This window comes from Corvus moneduloides, chromosome 3 (assembly GCF_009650955.1).
Source record: "Corvus moneduloides isolate bCorMon1 chromosome 3, bCorMon1.pri, whole genome shotgun sequence".
Classification (NCBI taxonomy): Eukaryota; Metazoa; Chordata; class Aves; order Passeriformes; family Corvidae; genus Corvus; species Corvus moneduloides.
The window spans coordinates 578,204-595,285 of record NC_045478.1 but is presented as its reverse complement, the minus strand read 5'-3'; the positions used below and the strand labels follow the sequence as shown (position 1 = coordinate 595,285).

General features: G+C 53.1%; 1 protein-coding gene across 17 annotated transcripts in view; it reads left to right on the top strand.

The window, feature by feature from the left end:
* The window catches only part of DTNB (dystrobrevin beta), a 136,322-nt gene that overhangs the window by 5,828 nt on the left and 113,412 nt on the right, over window positions 1-17,082 (top strand). For 14 of the 17 annotated variants that reach the window (XR_004239215.1, XR_004239216.1, XR_004239217.1 and 11 more), the window contains exons 3-7: window positions 5,417-5,484; window positions 6,722-6,802; window positions 8,872-9,085; window positions 12,558-12,643; window positions 16,833-16,987. Coding sequence is in view for 14 of the 17 variants with exons in the window: in XM_032103894.1 (XP_031959785.1) it covers window positions 5,418-5,484; window positions 6,722-6,802; window positions 8,872-9,085; window positions 12,558-12,643; window positions 16,833-16,987 (603 nt within the window). In the remaining 3 variants the exon portion in view is untranslated. Of the gene's footprint in view, window positions 1-2,198; window positions 2,566-3,100; window positions 3,205-5,416; window positions 5,485-5,534; window positions 5,629-6,721; window positions 6,803-8,871; window positions 9,086-12,557; window positions 12,644-16,832; window positions 16,988-17,082 lie in introns of those variants that run through there. The other 3 variants (XM_032103889.1, XM_032103887.1, XM_032103895.1) reach the window with 3 other exon arrangements.

Here is a 17,082-nt window from a genome sequence, read left to right as displayed (position 1 = left end):
GATCCACATCCCACCCCAGTGGGGCTGTCCGTGAGCTGGCCGAGGGTGCTGCCCTCGATCCCCGTGCCCAGATCATCCGTGAAGGTGCTGAGCAGGACTGCCCCAGCCCTGAGCCCACTGGTGCCCATTCCCAGCTGGATGTGCTGCATCCCAGCTCTCCCTGGGCCTGGGTTTATCCCAGCCAGGAGTGTCCCTGTCCATGCAGTGATTTTCCACTCCAGTAACTGGAGGCACTGAGGCCTCTCTGGGGCTGTGCTGCCACATGCCGTGTCCTGCATGAACAAACCAGATGGCTTCTTGTGCCTTGGAAAAACCTTACAGTTCCAGCAGCAATGGCAAAACATGCAGGAGGGAAAGCTTTATGTTTCAATAGCTTTTTTCCCCTGTAACTACTGGATTGCCTGTTTATTTTCAGTGAAGTTTCCTGCCTTATATGGGCAGGTTTTTGCAGAATCTTCCAGAGCAGCTTTGGATCCACTGGATTTATGGAGGAAAATAAGGAGCCATTGACTTGTTTAGAATTTCACTGCAGAGTTGTAATCACTGGGAAGTTACAGTCCATTTCCTGGCTCTTAGCCAAGTGGGTTTTTCCTTATGCCCTCCTAGGCTGGAGTCGGTTTTGGTTTGTAAAGATCTTGCACAATCATCTGAGTCCAGGACACATGAAAACATCAGTGAGAGATCCAAACCTTTGGGTTCTGGGGAAGCTGCAGCTGGAAGGTGCATGTTGGCTCCCAGAGGTGCTCCTGTACTTGCTGGAGTTGCAGAAATAATATTTTAGGGTATTTCTCACACTTTTGTGCACAGTTACTTTTGCTTCAGTTACTTATCCTATAAATGATGGGGACAGATTTTAAAATGTTAAATTTAAATTAGAAGAATTGTCAGAAGTGATTAAAATGTGCTTTAATAGATGTTGCCAGCCTACTTGAATAAGTACGAAGGGTTTATCTTTTCCAGGGGTTAGATGTGTCCCCCTGAAATCACTTCTAGATCACTCCTCTTCCCAGGAAAAGGCACAGGGGCACAGAGGAGTATTTTTGATGAATTATGTTTGACTGCTGAGGAAAGGGATTCGGAATATGAACCAGGAGAGGATGGAGAACAAAGAAATGAGTAAGAGCATCAGATATTTTGGATAGACAGAGGGAGAGGAGGGAATTAAATCAGTCACTGTGGGGTCCTTGTTCAAATTAGGAAAGAAAAGGAAAAATACTTCATATTTTTATTGAAATCTGAGATGAACAAATATAAGCACCTTTATATCATAGGTAAATTTCATTCTGTACTTCGACAAAACGTTTATGACAGTTCAGAAATTATTTTAAATTATTTCAATCAAATATCAGTTGAAGCCAGGTGAGTTCAGAAGCCCAAAGCAGATGGACACCAGTAACGTTTTCTGCCAGCACAGGTATGCCCTCAGTTTTTATTCAGCATCTTCATGCCAGTTATGTTATATATCAAAGTTACATTTCTAAGAGTGAATGAAGTGACGAGGGAGGAAAGCTTTTCCCTGAAGCACCAGGAACAGCTGTTCCTTCTAATCAGAAAAATGGCAGAGAGTCACTGAACCTCCTTCCCTGTGCTGAGCACAGCTCAGATGAGCCCGTGCCCCAAACTGGTTTTCTGATTTATTTTCATTACAAGTTATTTCTGACCATAAATAGGTATGGACGCAGTTTTATCCTCATGCAGCAACTGCAGTTTAATCAGTGACATCAAATATTATTTCTGCTAATGACATGCATCACTGAGAAATCTGAACCAAGTCAGATTTAATAATTGGTAAATGAACTTTTCTTTCTCTGTTCCTGCCTTTGGCTGATGAGGCTCAGTGCAAAGCAATGTCTGGGAATGGTTATCAAACCCTAAAGGTCAGAACCTCCTTTGGAGTGTTTCTTAAAGGTGGAAATACAGAATAAAACAAAATTAAACCGAACAAATGTCTGGCGAATGAAGGGATTTCCTGAGCACAGCGCTGTGCCTTGGGAGCGGGGCTGTAGCTGCTGCAGGAGGGGAGGGGCTGCGCTGGATCCCTCCCCTGCAGGAGGGGAGGAGGAGCTGTCCTTAGGCCGTTACCTACAGCTGATGAGCTCCAAGAAGAGCGAAACCTGCTAAGCAAGGTCCTGTAGTATTGGCCTAAAGCCGGGAGCACCCGCAGGGAGCGAGGCAGGGCACGGCCAGGAGGGCCCTCAGTGGGTACCAGGGGTGCAAATCACACCTGCCTGAGCTGGGGCTGGATGGGACAGAGCTCTGGCAGGGAGAGAGAGCCCTGGCACACCGGAGTGGGAGAGAAACAGGGAGAGAAAAAAGGTGTCAAACAAGAGAAATAAGAAGAATGTGTGAGTTTATTAAAGATATTTTAGATGGTGGCTGAGTGTAGAATTTTCTGCGTTAATTGGTGTGGGATTTATAAATCAGCTTTTCTATTGACTGTGTCAGAGAGTGCTCCTGAGGCCGTGCAAGTGTTGTACCTTTAAAAGGGGAGAAGGTGAAAGGATGAGGGGAAATGATACCATTTTGGAAGTTTTCATCAAACATACTCAGCTGCAGTTTTCTAAGGTACTGCATAGTTTCCTGATTTTAGTTGAACGTTGCTTTTCAATAAGGATTTCCAAATAACTGGACTTCCTATCCCTGGCAGTGCCCAAGGCCAGGCTGGACACTGGGGCTGGGAGCAGCCTGGGACAGTGGGAGGTGTCCCTGCCCATGGCAGGGGTGGCACTGGATGGGCTCTGAGGTCCCTCCAACACAAACAATCCTGGGGTTCTATATTTGAGTGGTTTTCCCTATATGTGCCCATGGAATGTGAGCAGCCACCTCAGGAATTCTTGGCTGCCACATCATTCCAGCCCGTGTTGTGTTTCCTCTGCTCACAGGTTGTGCTACAACTTTTTAAAAAACAAGGCACAGTGAGCAAACAAAACCCACGCAAAAAATCCCCACCAAAACCCAAACCCAGCCTTCCCACCCCCTTCAAAGAGCCCAACCCAACAAACCAAACCAGCTCAGGCCAAGCTGCTGTTTCCCTTCCCTGTTTTGGGAGCTGAGCATTGTAATTTGCATCCCAAACATAGTTGCAGTTCTTGTGGGTTTGGTTCATTCCTGTTTTGAGCTTGAGAAAGACTTCCCCTCTTCCTTCTTCCCAGCCTCATCGCCGAGGGATCCCTCTGTATCTCATGGGTCAGGGATTAAAAACAGGTTTGTCAATTACTCTGATAGATCCTAATTTCCACCGCTTTCCAAATATCTGGCAGTGATGTGGGAGTTGGGCTCTGCTCCCAGGGAACAGGGACAGGATGAGAAGAAATGGCCTCAAGCTGTGCCAGCGCAGGCTCAGGGTGGACATCAGCAGGAATTTCTGCATGGAAAGGGAGCTCAGGCCTTGGCAGGGGCTGCCCAGGGAGGTTTGGAGTGCCCATCCCTGGAGGTGTCCCAGGAAGGGCTGGAGGTGGCACTCAGTGCTCTGGGCTGGGGACAAGGTGGGCATCGGGCACAGCTTGGACTGGATGCTCTGGGAGGGCTTTTCCAGCCTCAGGGATCCTGGGATCATGGAGAGAGCAGATCCCTCATCCAGGTCTCATTTCAAGGCAACTTGAAAGATCTGAGTCACTCCTTGTAGAGGGCACAGAGGGTGACACTTAACTCCTCTGAAGTGGTGATTGTGTCTGTCTTGGTCACTCTGACCTCTTTATCCAGGAATTCTGTATGGCAGCGTTGGGTGCTGTGTCCGGGCACTGGGAATGACCTCTGGAACTCCCAGCCTGGCACGTGCAGGTACCTCTCTGTGCCAGGCTGCCCAGAGCAGCTGGGGCTGCCCCTGGATCCCTGGCAGTGCCCAAGGCCAGGCTGGACACTGGGGCTGGGAGCAGCCTGGGACAGTGGGAGGTGTCCCTGCCCGTGGCAGGGCTGGCACTGGATGGGCTCTGAGGTCCCTTCCCACCCAAACCAGTCTGGGATTCCATGAATGAGGAATCCCTAGGGAAAGAGGTGGAAGCCATGGCACCGTTGGGTGCTTTGTGGAAAATGAGATGGGATTGGAAGCTCATGTGCCCAAAACCCCCAGTTTTACACATCATAAAAAATGCCATTGAGGCTTTTTCCTGAAAAAAAAATAAAATAAAGGCACAGCAGTGCATTATTTCTGAGTCAGTGGTTTTCTAAAGTAGGAAGAACCAAGGAAGTACGATGTATTTTCAGGTCAGAGCCCACGTGCTTGTTTTCCTTTTGGAAAGGGAAGAGGCTTTGGGGGGTTGCAGGCTGTGGGGGTTGCAGCAGGAAATGGGGAGCCCTGCCGAGGGCCCGCTCCTCAGGGACGTGTGCCAGTGCCAAGGCACGACTTGGTGTTCCTGCTGGCATTTGAGGCTGCTGCAGCCTGGGCTGAGGAGGCTGAGCCAGCTGCCTCCCGTAGATTTGGATGGAACTGTAGAAGAATTGTTTGGGATTTTTGTCTTTTTTTTTGGGTTTAGACACATAAAACCTGTATTTAATGGTTTTTAAACCGTAAGTTGGTGAATTTGGTAACCAAAGAATAATGTAGTAATTAATTGAATTATAAATTAAATTTTACACTGATGCTGAATCAACTTGCTTTTTTTTGCTGCAGTGGGCTGAAATTTGGCATCTTTTAGAACTATATAATGAAATAAGCCCTGAGAGCTGCTGAATTGTCCCTCTGCCCCCTTACCTTGGGGTACAAGCTCCTCCCTGGTGCTGTCACTCCTCTAATCAGTTTTCCTAGGAATCTGTTTTCCTCTGTCACCAAACTGTTTTTATTTCCAACTTAATTAGTTCTACGTTCTTTACTTCCCTGACAAATCCCATATGACCTCAGGAGCTGGGGTTCAAAGTTAAATTAATTTTAGCAGGTTTTGTTTAAAGCCAACACTCCCCCACACCCCAAACCCAACATCCCCACAAATCCTGGGAGGTCTTTTCCAACGTAAAGGATTCTGTGATCCTGTGGGGAAGAGGGGTCGTTGACCTCTGCCAGCCAGGGAGAGGAATGGGATGGGCTTGTTCCTGCTGAACCGCAAAGGCTCTAACAGGTGACATCTCGGCTGCTCCTGGAGAGGCCTGGCTTTTGCAAACAAAATCCTTTGGAACACAAAGGAATTCTTCATGGGATGTTTTTCTACATCTATTAATGCAGCTCTGAGCTTTTCAATGTAAAGCAATTGAAGTGTTCAGAATTAATGTTTCCTGTGCTGTGCCCCGCCTTGGAAGGTGTGAACCAGCCTGAGGTGTGTGTGCTGTGGAGTGGGACAGTGGCAAGAGGGCTCTGTCTGTGACTTCCCCATCACCAAGCAGAGTCAGACTGTTTCCAGCCAGGGGTAGAATCCTGTTGTTCACAGCAAGTTGCTCTTGTAACAGGAATTCTAACACAAACAGCGTTTGCCATTTTTGTCTCCAGAATGATTGAGGAGAGTGGGAAGAGGAGGAGGACCATGGCAGAGAAGAGGCAGCTGTTCATGGAAATGAGTAAGTAGGAAATCTGAAGGCATAATGTCATTTCTTCTCCACTGTGACAGCTGCACCAGATCATTCCCATCCTGTCCCACAGCCCCCTGCAGGGAAAAGCATCCGGGGTGCTCCTGGGGGCTGCTCAGGAGGAGAATGCCTGAGGTGAGTCACAACTGCCTGGGAAGGTCATTCATCTCTAGGTTTTGGGAAGCTCCCTTCTTAGAGATGTTCACATCTCTCATCTGTGACAATGCCTTAAGTTTGTGGACAGCTACTAAAACAAATAATGACAACAGACAGAGCACCTTTGGCCTTAAAAAAGATAAAAAATGGCCCTGCAGTGCTGGTGTGACTCGAGGAATGCTTTGGGGGTTGATGTGTTGTTGCAGAGTGTTGTCCTCTGGAAAAGAAGTGTTAAGAATTTGTGTTTGCATGGCATCACCTCATCCTGCTGTCCTGCAAGTACTCAGGGCTGAAGGGAATTCCTGGACTAGGCCAGTATGTCTTTAATTCCAGTTATAGACTGAGGGAGCTCGGACTTAGAACTACACATTTATACTGGTTTGTTTCCAGAGTAGCATTATTATGGAATCATGAAGTGGTTTGGGTGGGAAAGGACCTTAAAGCCCATCCAGTGCCACCCCTGCCATGGGCAGGGACACCTCCCACTGTCCCAGGCTGCTCCCAGCCCCAATGTCCAGCCTGGCCTTGGGCACTGCCAGGGATCCAGGGGCAGCCCCAGCTGCTCTGGGCACCCTGTGCCAGGGCCTGCCCACCCTCCCAGGGAACAATTCCTTCCCAATATCCCATCCATCCCTGCCCTCTGGCAGTGGAAGGCATTCCCTGTGTCCTGTCCCTCCAGCCCTTGTCCCCAGTCCCTCTCCATCTTTCCTGTCAGCTCCTCCAGGCACTGGAAGGCTGCAATTAGATCTCCCTGGATCCTTCTCTTGTCTGGGCTGAGCAATCCTGATTCTCTCAGCCTTTCCTCCCAGCAGAGCTGCTCCATCCCTCTGATCCCCTTGTGCGGACTCCTCTGGGCTCTCTGCAGCAGCTCCACGTCCTTGTGCTGCTGGCCCCAGGGCTGGGGCAGCTCTGCAGGTGGGGTCTCACCTGAGCACAGGGGCAGACTCCCCCCAAGTGTGGGGATGTGTGTGAGGAGACCCTCGTGCCTTTCTCCAAGTCCTCCTCTCAAGAACATGAGATGAACTGGCTGTTGCAGAGGGAGGCAAACCCCCAAACCTCTGGTTTGTTGCAGGAGCCCAGAACTTCGACGTGATCCGGCTCTCCACGTACAGAACCGCCTGCAAGCTGCGCTTCGTGCAGAAGAGATGCAACCGTGAGTGTGCCCAGCTCCGTCCTCACACCCTGCTCTGCATGGCTGCTGCAGGCGCTGCAGCCAGCCCCTCTGGGGTGCAGTGAGAGGGAGCATTGGTCAGCCACTGCCAGCTGTCACTCACACAGAGGTTTCATATATAACTAAATACGTAATTAGAAAGAGGCAGCGATCCTTGCCAGATACTCTGTAATACCTTCACGTTTACTCTTTAATGTCCAGAAAATGTGAAGTCCAAGGGCAAATGTGGTGTTTCGTTGCCCTCAGTGCTGGATGCAGATGGTCTCAAGCTGTGTGAGGGGCTGTTTCCTCACGGGGAACCCCAGAGCACCCACAGTGAGCACAGGGACAGTCCCTGCCTGGAGCTGTCTGTGTGGGGACACGTGTGGCATTGGTGACCATGGAGAGCTCTGTCAGTTCAAACCTCGCTGGGCACTGAAGTTCTCTCCTTCCCTGCCGTGGGCTCTGACCTTGGACAGCTCCCAAGGCAGAGCTGAATCCCAGGTGAGCAGGAGCACTTTGTGCTCTGCCCGTGCCGAGCTGGACACAGCAAAGAGCCCAGCAGGATAAAGTGTGGGAGGAGATCCCTGATCCCAGGGCACAGGAACTGCTGGGTGGGCTGAGGAGGAGGCCAGCAGAAGGGCTGAGGAGGAGGAGGCCAGCAGAAGGGCTGAGGAGGAGGAGGAGGAGGAAGAGGAGGAGGAGGCCAGCAGAAGGGCTGAGGAGGAGGAGGAGGAGGAGGCCAGCAGAAGGGCTGGCCAGCAGAAGGGTCCCAGGAGGACACGTGTCCCTGCTGTGTCGCTGGGCTGTGGTGGCCATACCCCGGGTCCCTGTGCTGGTGGATGGCTCAGTCCTGGGAGCAGCATTAGGTCCTGGCTGTAGTTCCGGGTTCAGGATTAAAACTCTGTGTTAGCAGCAGAGAGCAGAAAGGAGCTGTGGTTACAGAGCTCTGCACAGGGCCTGGTTCACTGATGCCCCACACGAGCCCTGGGCAGCCTTTGCCACCCCGAGACTGGGGATGGGGCTCTCTTGGGCCACAGGCTGCTCCAGGGGGGTGGGGACAGCCTGGCTTTGGTCCTTGTGGGGGTTTCATGTGAGAAATACAAAACAAGTTCAATGTAGGAAAGGCACAAGGTCACACTGACTGCAGACCCTTCCAGAGATCCAGGAGTGGAGTTCACAGTGTCCCTTCTCTGGCTGCTGGATCGTGCTCAGTTTGGTGGCTGCTGATCCCCAGATGTTTTCTCCACTCCCCTGCAAACCTTAAAGCTTGGAAACATTTTGAAATAGTGTTTGATGTGGTTCTGCAGCTCACTTACTGTGGTTTGGGAAGGGTTTTCTCCACGTTGTTAACGCTCCTTAGAGACAGCAGGGAAATGTAGGGAAACACTTTGGAGCCCTAGACCTGTGTTTATAAAACATCATGCTCTGGGTTTGGGAACTGGATCGACTGGAAACACTGAGAGTTTAACTTGAACATCAGGTTCCTCCTTCGATACCCTGCGAGTCAGCATGAGGGTGTTCAAAGTTACTGTAAACAGCTGGTAGTGGATTTGGAGTATCATCAGATCCCAGAGGGGTTGGGTGGGAAGGGACCTTAAAGCCCACCCAGTGCCACCCCTGCCATGGGCAGGGACACCTCCCACTGTCCCAGGCTGCTCCCAGCCCCAACGTCCAGGCTGGCCTTGGGCACTGCCAGGGATCCAGGGGCAGCCCCAGCTGCTCTGGGCACCCTGTGCCAGGGCCTGCCCACCCTCCCAGGGGGGAATTCTGGCTGATGGCTTTCAGTGCCTCACTCTGCTAAAGCACTGCGTGCTCAGGGGGAGGGCTCTGCTCCTGCAGGAACTGTTTCTGACACAGTCCCAGGTGTTGAAGGGTGGACTAAAAGCCACCTGGGGGATCTGGGCACTGCTCTGTCCCTTTACCAGCTGTGAGAATGAACTCAGTCTCTCACCTTGTGCACAGCCGCTGTTCGTGCCAAAGGAGAGGCAGCACTGCTCACAGGCAGTGCCATCACAGTGGGCTTGCATGCCTTGCAGAACACAGTTCATTCTTTCTCCCTTTGTTTCCAGTTCACCTCGTTGATATCTGGAATATGATTGAAGCCTTCCGAGACAACGGCCTTAACACTTTGGATCATAACACGGAGATCAACGTGTCCCGCCTGGAAACAATCATTTCATCCATCTACTACCAGCTGAACAAGCGCCTTCCTTCTACTCACCAGATCAGTGTGGAGCAGTCCATCAGCCTCCTCCTCAACTTCATGATAGCAGCGTATGACAGGCTAGTACTGCCTCCTGTGTCCTTGGCCTGGCCGCTGTCTGGGTGGGATGAGTGTGGCCGGGGCTCCGAGTGCTGCTGGAGCTGGGGGTGCTGGAGCTGGGGGCACGCACACCACACAGCCCCTCCGTGGGCCCGCAGCAGTGCTGGCTATCAAACCTGCTGTCTGACAGGAGCTGGAGCCTCCTGGGGCTGCTGGTGGCCACCTGCAAACAGAGACTAGACAACAGTAAGGGAATAAAGGCAGGTATTTACTTGAAGGGCCTTCAAAGGTACCCCCGGGGAGCCAGAGGCTACACCCAAGGTGGGCCCTGGGTCACGAGTTCTTCACACTTTTATAAGTTTGGTCCATTTGCATATCAATCAGGGTTAATTCTCCGATTATAACTTCTGTTCATGGTGTAATCCCTCCAAGTTTGCCCCCCTTCAGAGGCTTTTCGTTCACACATTTTGGGCCTGGTGTCCTTGAGGTGGAAACCTAGAGAGGTTTGCTGTGTCTTACCAGCATGAGAGAACAGCAGCTGACAGGCCACAAGGAACTTCAGAGTTACACAGTAGGCAGTGCAGGGTTTGAAAAACACAAAAGTTAAAGCCTGAGGCATCAGTGTGAGCCCTGTTCCGAGCTGGGCCTGGGGTGAAACTGTGCTGGGACCTCCTGGGGGCTTAGCAGTGGTTGAAAGGTGAATGTGTTTTGTTGAACCTTGCTCAAAAGGACCCTTTTTGAACTCAGCCATGTCTGGATGCTTGGGTTGCAGCCCCCTCTAACGTGCTGTGACCCCATAGAGCTGATTCTCATTTCCTGGCTGGAAGCAGCTGTGTTTTTTGCTCAGGGATCTGTCCAGGCATCTCCTCGTGTCCACTTTTAGGAGTTTCTCTCACAGCCTCTTTCTGCAGGGTCTGCTGTGCTTGGCTTTTCTTACTTTTGGTCTTGCCTGTCTCCAAATCAGCGTTTTTTCAGTGGGATCTGACTTCTGCTTCTGCCCCACAGAGGGGATTTACCCAGGGCAGTCCCCAGCACTGAGTGTGCCAGATGTTGTTCTGTTTGTGATGTCCAGACTTTGATCCTCTCCCAGTGTGGCACCTTCTTATTGCCACCAAACAGGACCTGGGTGTGTCCCTCAGAAAGTCCAGACTGGAGGACAAATAAAACCAGCACAAAGCTCAGAGCAGGTTCTGTGCCAGGGGAGTTTCCTTCCAGTTCAGTCCTGGTTTGGTGTTAGTTGAGACAAGCTGTAAGGCTTGGCTGAGGGTTTGGTTATTCTCAGACAGCTCACACTGAAAAATGCAGGATTTAAACCCAGGAATGGTCACGTCTGGGGGAGCTGCCTCAGAAAAATGGAGGCTTTATTTAGAGGTAGATTTTTGTCCCCCGCTTTCCCCCCAGCCCTGCAAGCTCTGCCTTGTCTGGACCCCCAGCAGCACCTGGATCCCAGCACAGTCCAGCAGCTTCTCTGTGCCTCCTGCTGCCTGGCACCGGCACTGAGGGAGGAGCTGGGGTGTGGGAGAGCCAGAGCAGAGGCAGGGCTGAGGCTCCCTCTCCAGGAGCTCGGCAGCACGGCAGGCAGGGGTTTGTTAAAAATGCACATCCGTGCTGGAATTGCATCCCTGGGCCGGCTCTGTGCTGCTGGAATTGCATCCCGGGGGTGCTGGGATGCCCAGAGCTACAGAGTTCTCACAGAGGGTGCTGCTGGCACTGTCAGAGCCTTTAACATTCCCGGAGACAGGTACAGTCCCAGAATCCTGGAATGGTTTGGGTGGGAAGGGACTGTAACAATTGTCCAGTGCCACCCCTGCCCTGGGCAGGGACACCTCCCACTGTCCCAGGCTGCTCCCAGCCCCAGTGTCCAGCCTGGCCTTGGGCACTGCCAGGGATCCAGGGGCAGCCCCAGCTGCTCTGGGCAATGCCTACAGCTCAGCACGCTCTGCTGCCTGTCCTGGGAATTCACCTGACAGGAGGAATTCGGGGTCTGGCACAGCTGGAGTGCTGCAGTGGGCTCGGGGTGGGCCAGCAGAGGAGGGGGAGCTGCCCTGGAGCTCTGCCTGGGCTGGGTGAGGAGCTGGCTGGAGTTGGGGTGGGGATCAGTGGCAGATCCACGTGGACACCCCTGCTGTGGGAGCTGCTGCAGAACCCAGGCTGGGAGGATGTTGAGGATGAGGAAGGAGCCTCAGGAGGCCTGATTTAAACCAGTCCCCAGTCCTGCTTTCAGTCCTGGCTGTTCTTACAGGAGATTCAAGGTCATATGGAAGGTTCTGCCTTTTTTCCTTCTGATGGGAATTCAGATGGAATGGCACTGGCACAAAGGGTTGGGCAAGTTCCTCAGAAACTGCTCCTCTGGCAGGCTGCAGGGAGGAGTTTGGGGTGATTCACAAAAACAGCATCAGTGGGGGGCAGGGCCAGTGCCTGGGGGCACCAGAGAGACCTTTCCAAGCACAGGTTGTATCCTGGGAGGAGACACTGATGGCTTTGGGCACTGGTTCTTCTGGGAACTAATTCAAAGCTGAACCTTCCTGCGGTATCAAATGGATCTCTATTAAAGAGTAAAAGGGGAGGGGGCTGAGACTGTGACTTAGGGAGGGTGGAATTCCCAAGGGAGGTTTGCCCTGGGCTGATCTCCCAGCAGGGGAGGGGGAATTCTGCCCCTCTGCCCCTGTGCTCAGGTGGGACCCCACCTGCAGAGCTGCCCCAGCCCTGGGGCCAGCAGCACAAGGACGTGGAGCTGCTGCAGAGAGCCCAGAGGAGGCCCCGGAGCTGCTCCAGGGCTGGAGCCCCTCTGCTCTGGAGCCAGGCTGGGAGAGCTGGGGGTGCTCAGCTGGAGAAGAGAAGGATCCAGGGAGAGCTCAGAGCCCCTTGCAGGGCCTGAAGGGGCTCCAGGAGAGCTGGAGAGGGACTGGGGACAAGGCATGGAGGGACAGGACACAGGGAATGGCTTCCCAGTGCCAGAGGGCAGGGCTGGATGGGAGATTGGGAAGGAATTGTTCCCTGGGAGGGTGGGCAGGCCCTGGCACAGGGTGCCCAGAGCAGCTGGGGCTGCCCCTGGATCCCTGGCAGTGCCCAAGGCCAGGCTGGACATTGGGGCTGGGAGCAGCCTGGGACAGTGGGAGGTGTCCCTGCCCATGGCAGGGGTGGCACTGGATGGGCTCTGAGGTCCCTTCCCACCCAAACCATTCTGGGTCCTGTCCCTCCAGGCCCTTGTCCAAAGTCTCTCTCCAGCTCTCTCAGAGACTCCCTTCAGGAGAATTCTGCTTTTCCAGATCTCCCCACACTCACCCTGTGCTTCCCCCATCGTTGTATTTCTGTGCCAGTACAAACTCCCTGTCCAGCACATTTAGCTCCAGTTACTCGCAGTGACAGTAGTTAATGAAGGTGTTTATGGTTATGGTTATTCCCATCATTTCTGCTTCCCTCCCCAGGCATTTGGGGTGTTTGTGCTTGCCATTCCCTGTGGGAATTGCTCACGTGTGCTTTTCCCCGCAGCGAGGGCCACGGGAAGCTGACGGTGTTCTCGGTGAAAGCCATGCTGGCCGCCATGTGTGGGGGGAAGATCCTGGACAAGCTCAGATGTGAGTACTCCCACGAATCCGAGCATTTATGGAATGTTTCCTTCCCTGTGTTTGTTGTGTTGAGTTCTGGAGGCTTTTTTTTTTTTTTGCTGATTTACACTGACCTGGATCTGTGCTGGGAATCCCAGAATTCCAGAGTCACTGAGGCTGGAAAAGCCCTCCCAGCCCATCCTGTCCAAGCTGTGTCCAATCCCCACCTTGTCCCCAGCCCAGAGCACTGAGTGCCATGTCCAGGCCTTCCTGGGACACCTCCAGGGATGGGGACTCCACATTTTTTGTTCCATGTTCCAGCTCCTGGTGATCCCAAGCCCATTTCTTTAGTTTTAAGCTCTTGGGCACTTCTTTAAATGGAAAACTTGAGGGCTGATTTTCCAAGAGAAATGTCACAGTTGTCACCATTTCCCTCCTTTGAGGGTGTTGGAGGCTCCTGTGAATCTTCTGCTTCCCTGAGGCTCTCTGCACCTTCTCACTCTGTAATTCCAGCTTCTGACATCAAATCCTGGAAGAGTTTGGGTTGGAAAGGACCTTAAAGCCCATCCAGTGCCACCACCTCCCACTGTCCCAGGCTGCCCCAAGCCCTGTCCCTTCCCCTGAGCCCTGCTGACTCCTGGGCACAGTTCCTTTCCCCTCTGGAGCAGCTCTGGGCTGGTGGAACTGACCCATGATCCAAACCCCAAATCCTGCTGGACAAAGGACATGGAGCAGGATTCCTCAGCCTGCAGAGAAAACTGGTGGTGAAAGAGTGTTCTGTAAAATCCTGAGCGAGGTGGGGACTAGCAAACAGCTGCTCCTTCCCCTTCCAGGACAGGGACCCAAGGGCAGCAACTGCAGTGAGCAGTGACAGATGGAGAAGCAGAGACCAATTCTGCCTTGACCTTCCCAGAGGATGTGTGGGGTATCAAACACCCCCAGCCCTCGGCTGCTCCTGGAGCCACTTCCACTGCAGGCAGGGCCATCAAAGGCTGCCGAGTGCCCGGGGATGTGCCTGCCCGAGCCATCTGCTCTTGGGAGGAGCGGGCTTCTGATCTCCCTGCCTCAGCTGGTCCCTGACTCTTGATTTCTTCTGAGTGTTGTGACTGTGCTGCTTTGGTTTTCCCCTTCCTTTCCCCCTTGTCTCCCTGATTACTGACCCCCTTCACCCCCAAAATCTCCTTGTCCAGAGGGATCCCGTCCCAGCTGCCCTTCCCGGAGCAGGCTGGGGCACGAGGCTCTCCTCTGGGGGTTGTATTTTTAGCGTTTCCTCATCCCGTGATCAGCCATGTCAATGATGCCAGCTCGGTCTGTGCCCTTGCTGGGGACAAGACGATGGCCCAGGAGTGTCCCCGTGTCCGATGGCACACACGGACTGGGAGAGCCTCAGCGGGGCCCTTCCCTGGCTCTGCAGTGGCTGGTTTCCTGGGACGTGCTCTCCCCACAGAGCAGCTCCTTGGGGTGCTGTGCAAGGCAGGATCAGGGCATCCCGGGATCCCCGAGGCTGGAAAAGCCCTCCTGGCCCATCCAGTCCAAGCTGTGCCCAAATCCCCACCTTGTCCCCAGCCCAGAGCACTGAGTGCCACCTCCAGGGACGGGGACTCCAAACCTCCAAGGCCTGAGCACCCTTTCCAGGCAGAAATTCCTGCTGATGTCCACCCTGAGCCTGCCCTGGCCCAGCCTGAGGCTGTTCCTCTCATCCTGTCACCATTGCCCTTTGAAAGGATACAGTCACATCCTGGTTTTATCATTTCCATTTTTACTGCTCATCCCCCATGTGGAAGTTTCCCCCTTTGACAATAAACTGACTTTTTCAGCAGCAAGGCAGATGTTGGTGGGCTTTGGAGGGGTTTTTAGTTTACCCCTGGCACAGCCTGGTCTGTTCCCTCTCATTTTCAGTTGATTTCCATACCTTTAATTTCTCTCTCTTTAGGGTCACTGGACTCCTGCTGCCTGCTCAGCTCAGGTGAACGTCCTGAGCACACCCAGGGGGATTTCAGTCCATTTTGGATACAATTGTGCTGTGTCCTACCCACCCCACCTTGCCAGGGTCATTGCAGGCCTTCAGCTCTTGTGCAGGGGCCACTTCTGGAGAGATCCTGCTCCAGAATGGATTTGGATTCTGGAAGTTTGGCTCTCTAATTTTAGTTGTTCCTATTGTTCATTTTGTGAGCATTTTCATCCAGACTTTTTTTCCACATTCAGTTTCCAGGTTAAATCTAATTTTTCTGGCTGGCTTATTTTTCTAAAATACAGAAATACAACATTTTTCCCCATTTTTTTAGTTTTCCCCCCCATTTCTCCTAATACATTCTATTTTATAACATTGTTCAAGAGACCTGCAGTTCAGGCTGCTCTGTTCAGTCAGTGAGACAAATTCCAGGTAGCTTTATTCCTCTTGACTTAGGCATTGTAGGCTTCTTCCTGAGCTCGTTCTTTCAGGAGATTGGGATAATTTCTCCAGTTACTGGAAATGTGCCTTTCTGAAAGTGTTGTTTTTTATGAAGCTGGTTTTGATCACTGAAATTTTCCAGCATGAAAAAAAAAAAAGCCAGCATGAGCTTTTTGATGTTTAATTACTGCTGATGCCCAAAATAACAGCAGAGAGGGTTCAGTGCTCCTGAGGAGATCTGTCACATCTTGGGAAATTCTAGGTCTTGTTAACATTGCTGAAATCTTCCTTTAGAGAGTGCCCTGGCTCTGGGAGTGCCTCAGAGGCCCGGCTGGCCGTTTGAGAGATCTGTTTTCCCAGGAGATTTTGGATCCCAGGGCACTTCTGTTTCCTGGGACATCATTCTCTTGTCGTGCTCTCTGCATCCCTGCTGCTGGGATTTGCCTTGGCTGGCGCAGGGGGAGCTGAGCTCTGTGGGGAGGGGACCAGGGACTCCTGAGGCTCGGGAGGCTTTGTCCATCCAGAGAGAGGAGCAAGGACAGGGAGTGGGGCAGCTGCAGCCCTGCTCTCCTCTCCTTCTGTCCTTGCAAACACCAGGGAGCATCTGCTCAGCCCCTTTTGCTTTCAGGAGCACATTTGTCCCCCCAGAGCTCCTTACAAACTATAACTCCTCTCATCACAAACGTTCTCAGAATCCCAGAATGGATTGGGCTGGAAGGAACCTTAAATCCCATCCAGTGCCACCCCTGCCACGGGCAGGGACACCTCCCACTGTCCCAGGCTGCTCCCAGCCCCAATGTCCAGCCTGGCCTTGGGCACTGCCAGGGATCCAGGGGCAGCCCCAGCTGCTCTGGGCACCCTGTGCCAGGGCCTGCCCACCCTGCCAGGGAACAATTCCTCCCCAATCGTTCAAATCTAAAAGGGGATCTGATTCACCTTCCCACTTGCCCACCTGTGCTGTACCTGGGGATGGGGTCGGTGCCCTCAGCTTCTGATGGCTCCTGGCAAAGCTGGGAAGGGGCTGGAGCCCCAGGAGCGGCTGAGGGAGCTGGGAAAGGGGCTCAGGCTGGAGCAAAGGAGGCTCCGGGGGGACCTTGTGGCTCTGCACAAGTCCCTGACAGGAGGGGGCAGCCGGGGGGGTCGGGCTGTGCTGGCAGGGAACAGGGACAGGAGGAGAGGGAACGGCCTCAGGCTGGGCCAGGGCAGGCTCAGGGTGGGCATCAGCAGGAATTTCTGCATGGAAAGGGTGCTCAGGCCTTGGCAGGGGCTGCCCAGGGAGGTTTGGAGTGGCCATCCCTGGAGGTGTCCCAGGAAGGGCTGGAGGTGGCACTCAGAGCTCTGGGCTAGGGACAAGGTGGGGATTGGACACAGCTGGAACTCGATGGGCTGGGAGGGCTTTTCCAGCCTCAGGGATCCTGGGATGTTGTCCTCCTGCCATCCCCCATGCCCTCAGTGTGCACCACGTTTCCCTGAGGCTCTGCCAGCTCTGGCTCTGTCACTGTTACCTCTGCATTTCGTTCTTGGAGTCTGCTCTTAGGTGTTTCTGTAGCTCCAGGTTCAAGGTGTGTTCCCGTGGAATTTTCCTGCTTCTGCTCCCTCACTGTCCCAGTTTGTGCACTGGCAGGAGCTTTCCTCTAGCCTGGGGGGGATGGGATGGAGGAAACAGGGACACTGACGGCACGTGGGGACACTTGCACTGATAAAGCCTATCTTGCCAGCAGCGATCAGAAACCAGAGCTGATCAGAATAAGGCACAAAGGGACACCTCGGGCATTTTCCCACCGTGAACCCGTATTTACTGGGGGGTTTTATTGTATTTTCTTACAGATATTTTCTCTCAGATCTCAGATTCCAACGGGCTGATGATTTTCAGCAAGTTCGATCAGTTCCTGAGGGAAGTCCTGAAGCTGCCCACGGCCGTGTTCGAGGGCCCTTCCTTCGGCTACACGGAGCACTCGGTGCGCACCTGCTTCCCCCAGCAGGTCAGCATGTGGGGCTTGGGCGGGCCATCCCCGGGGCTGGGGGTCACTGAGCTCCCCTGCACAACCCAAGCACTTTGAAACACTCCAAAATCAGC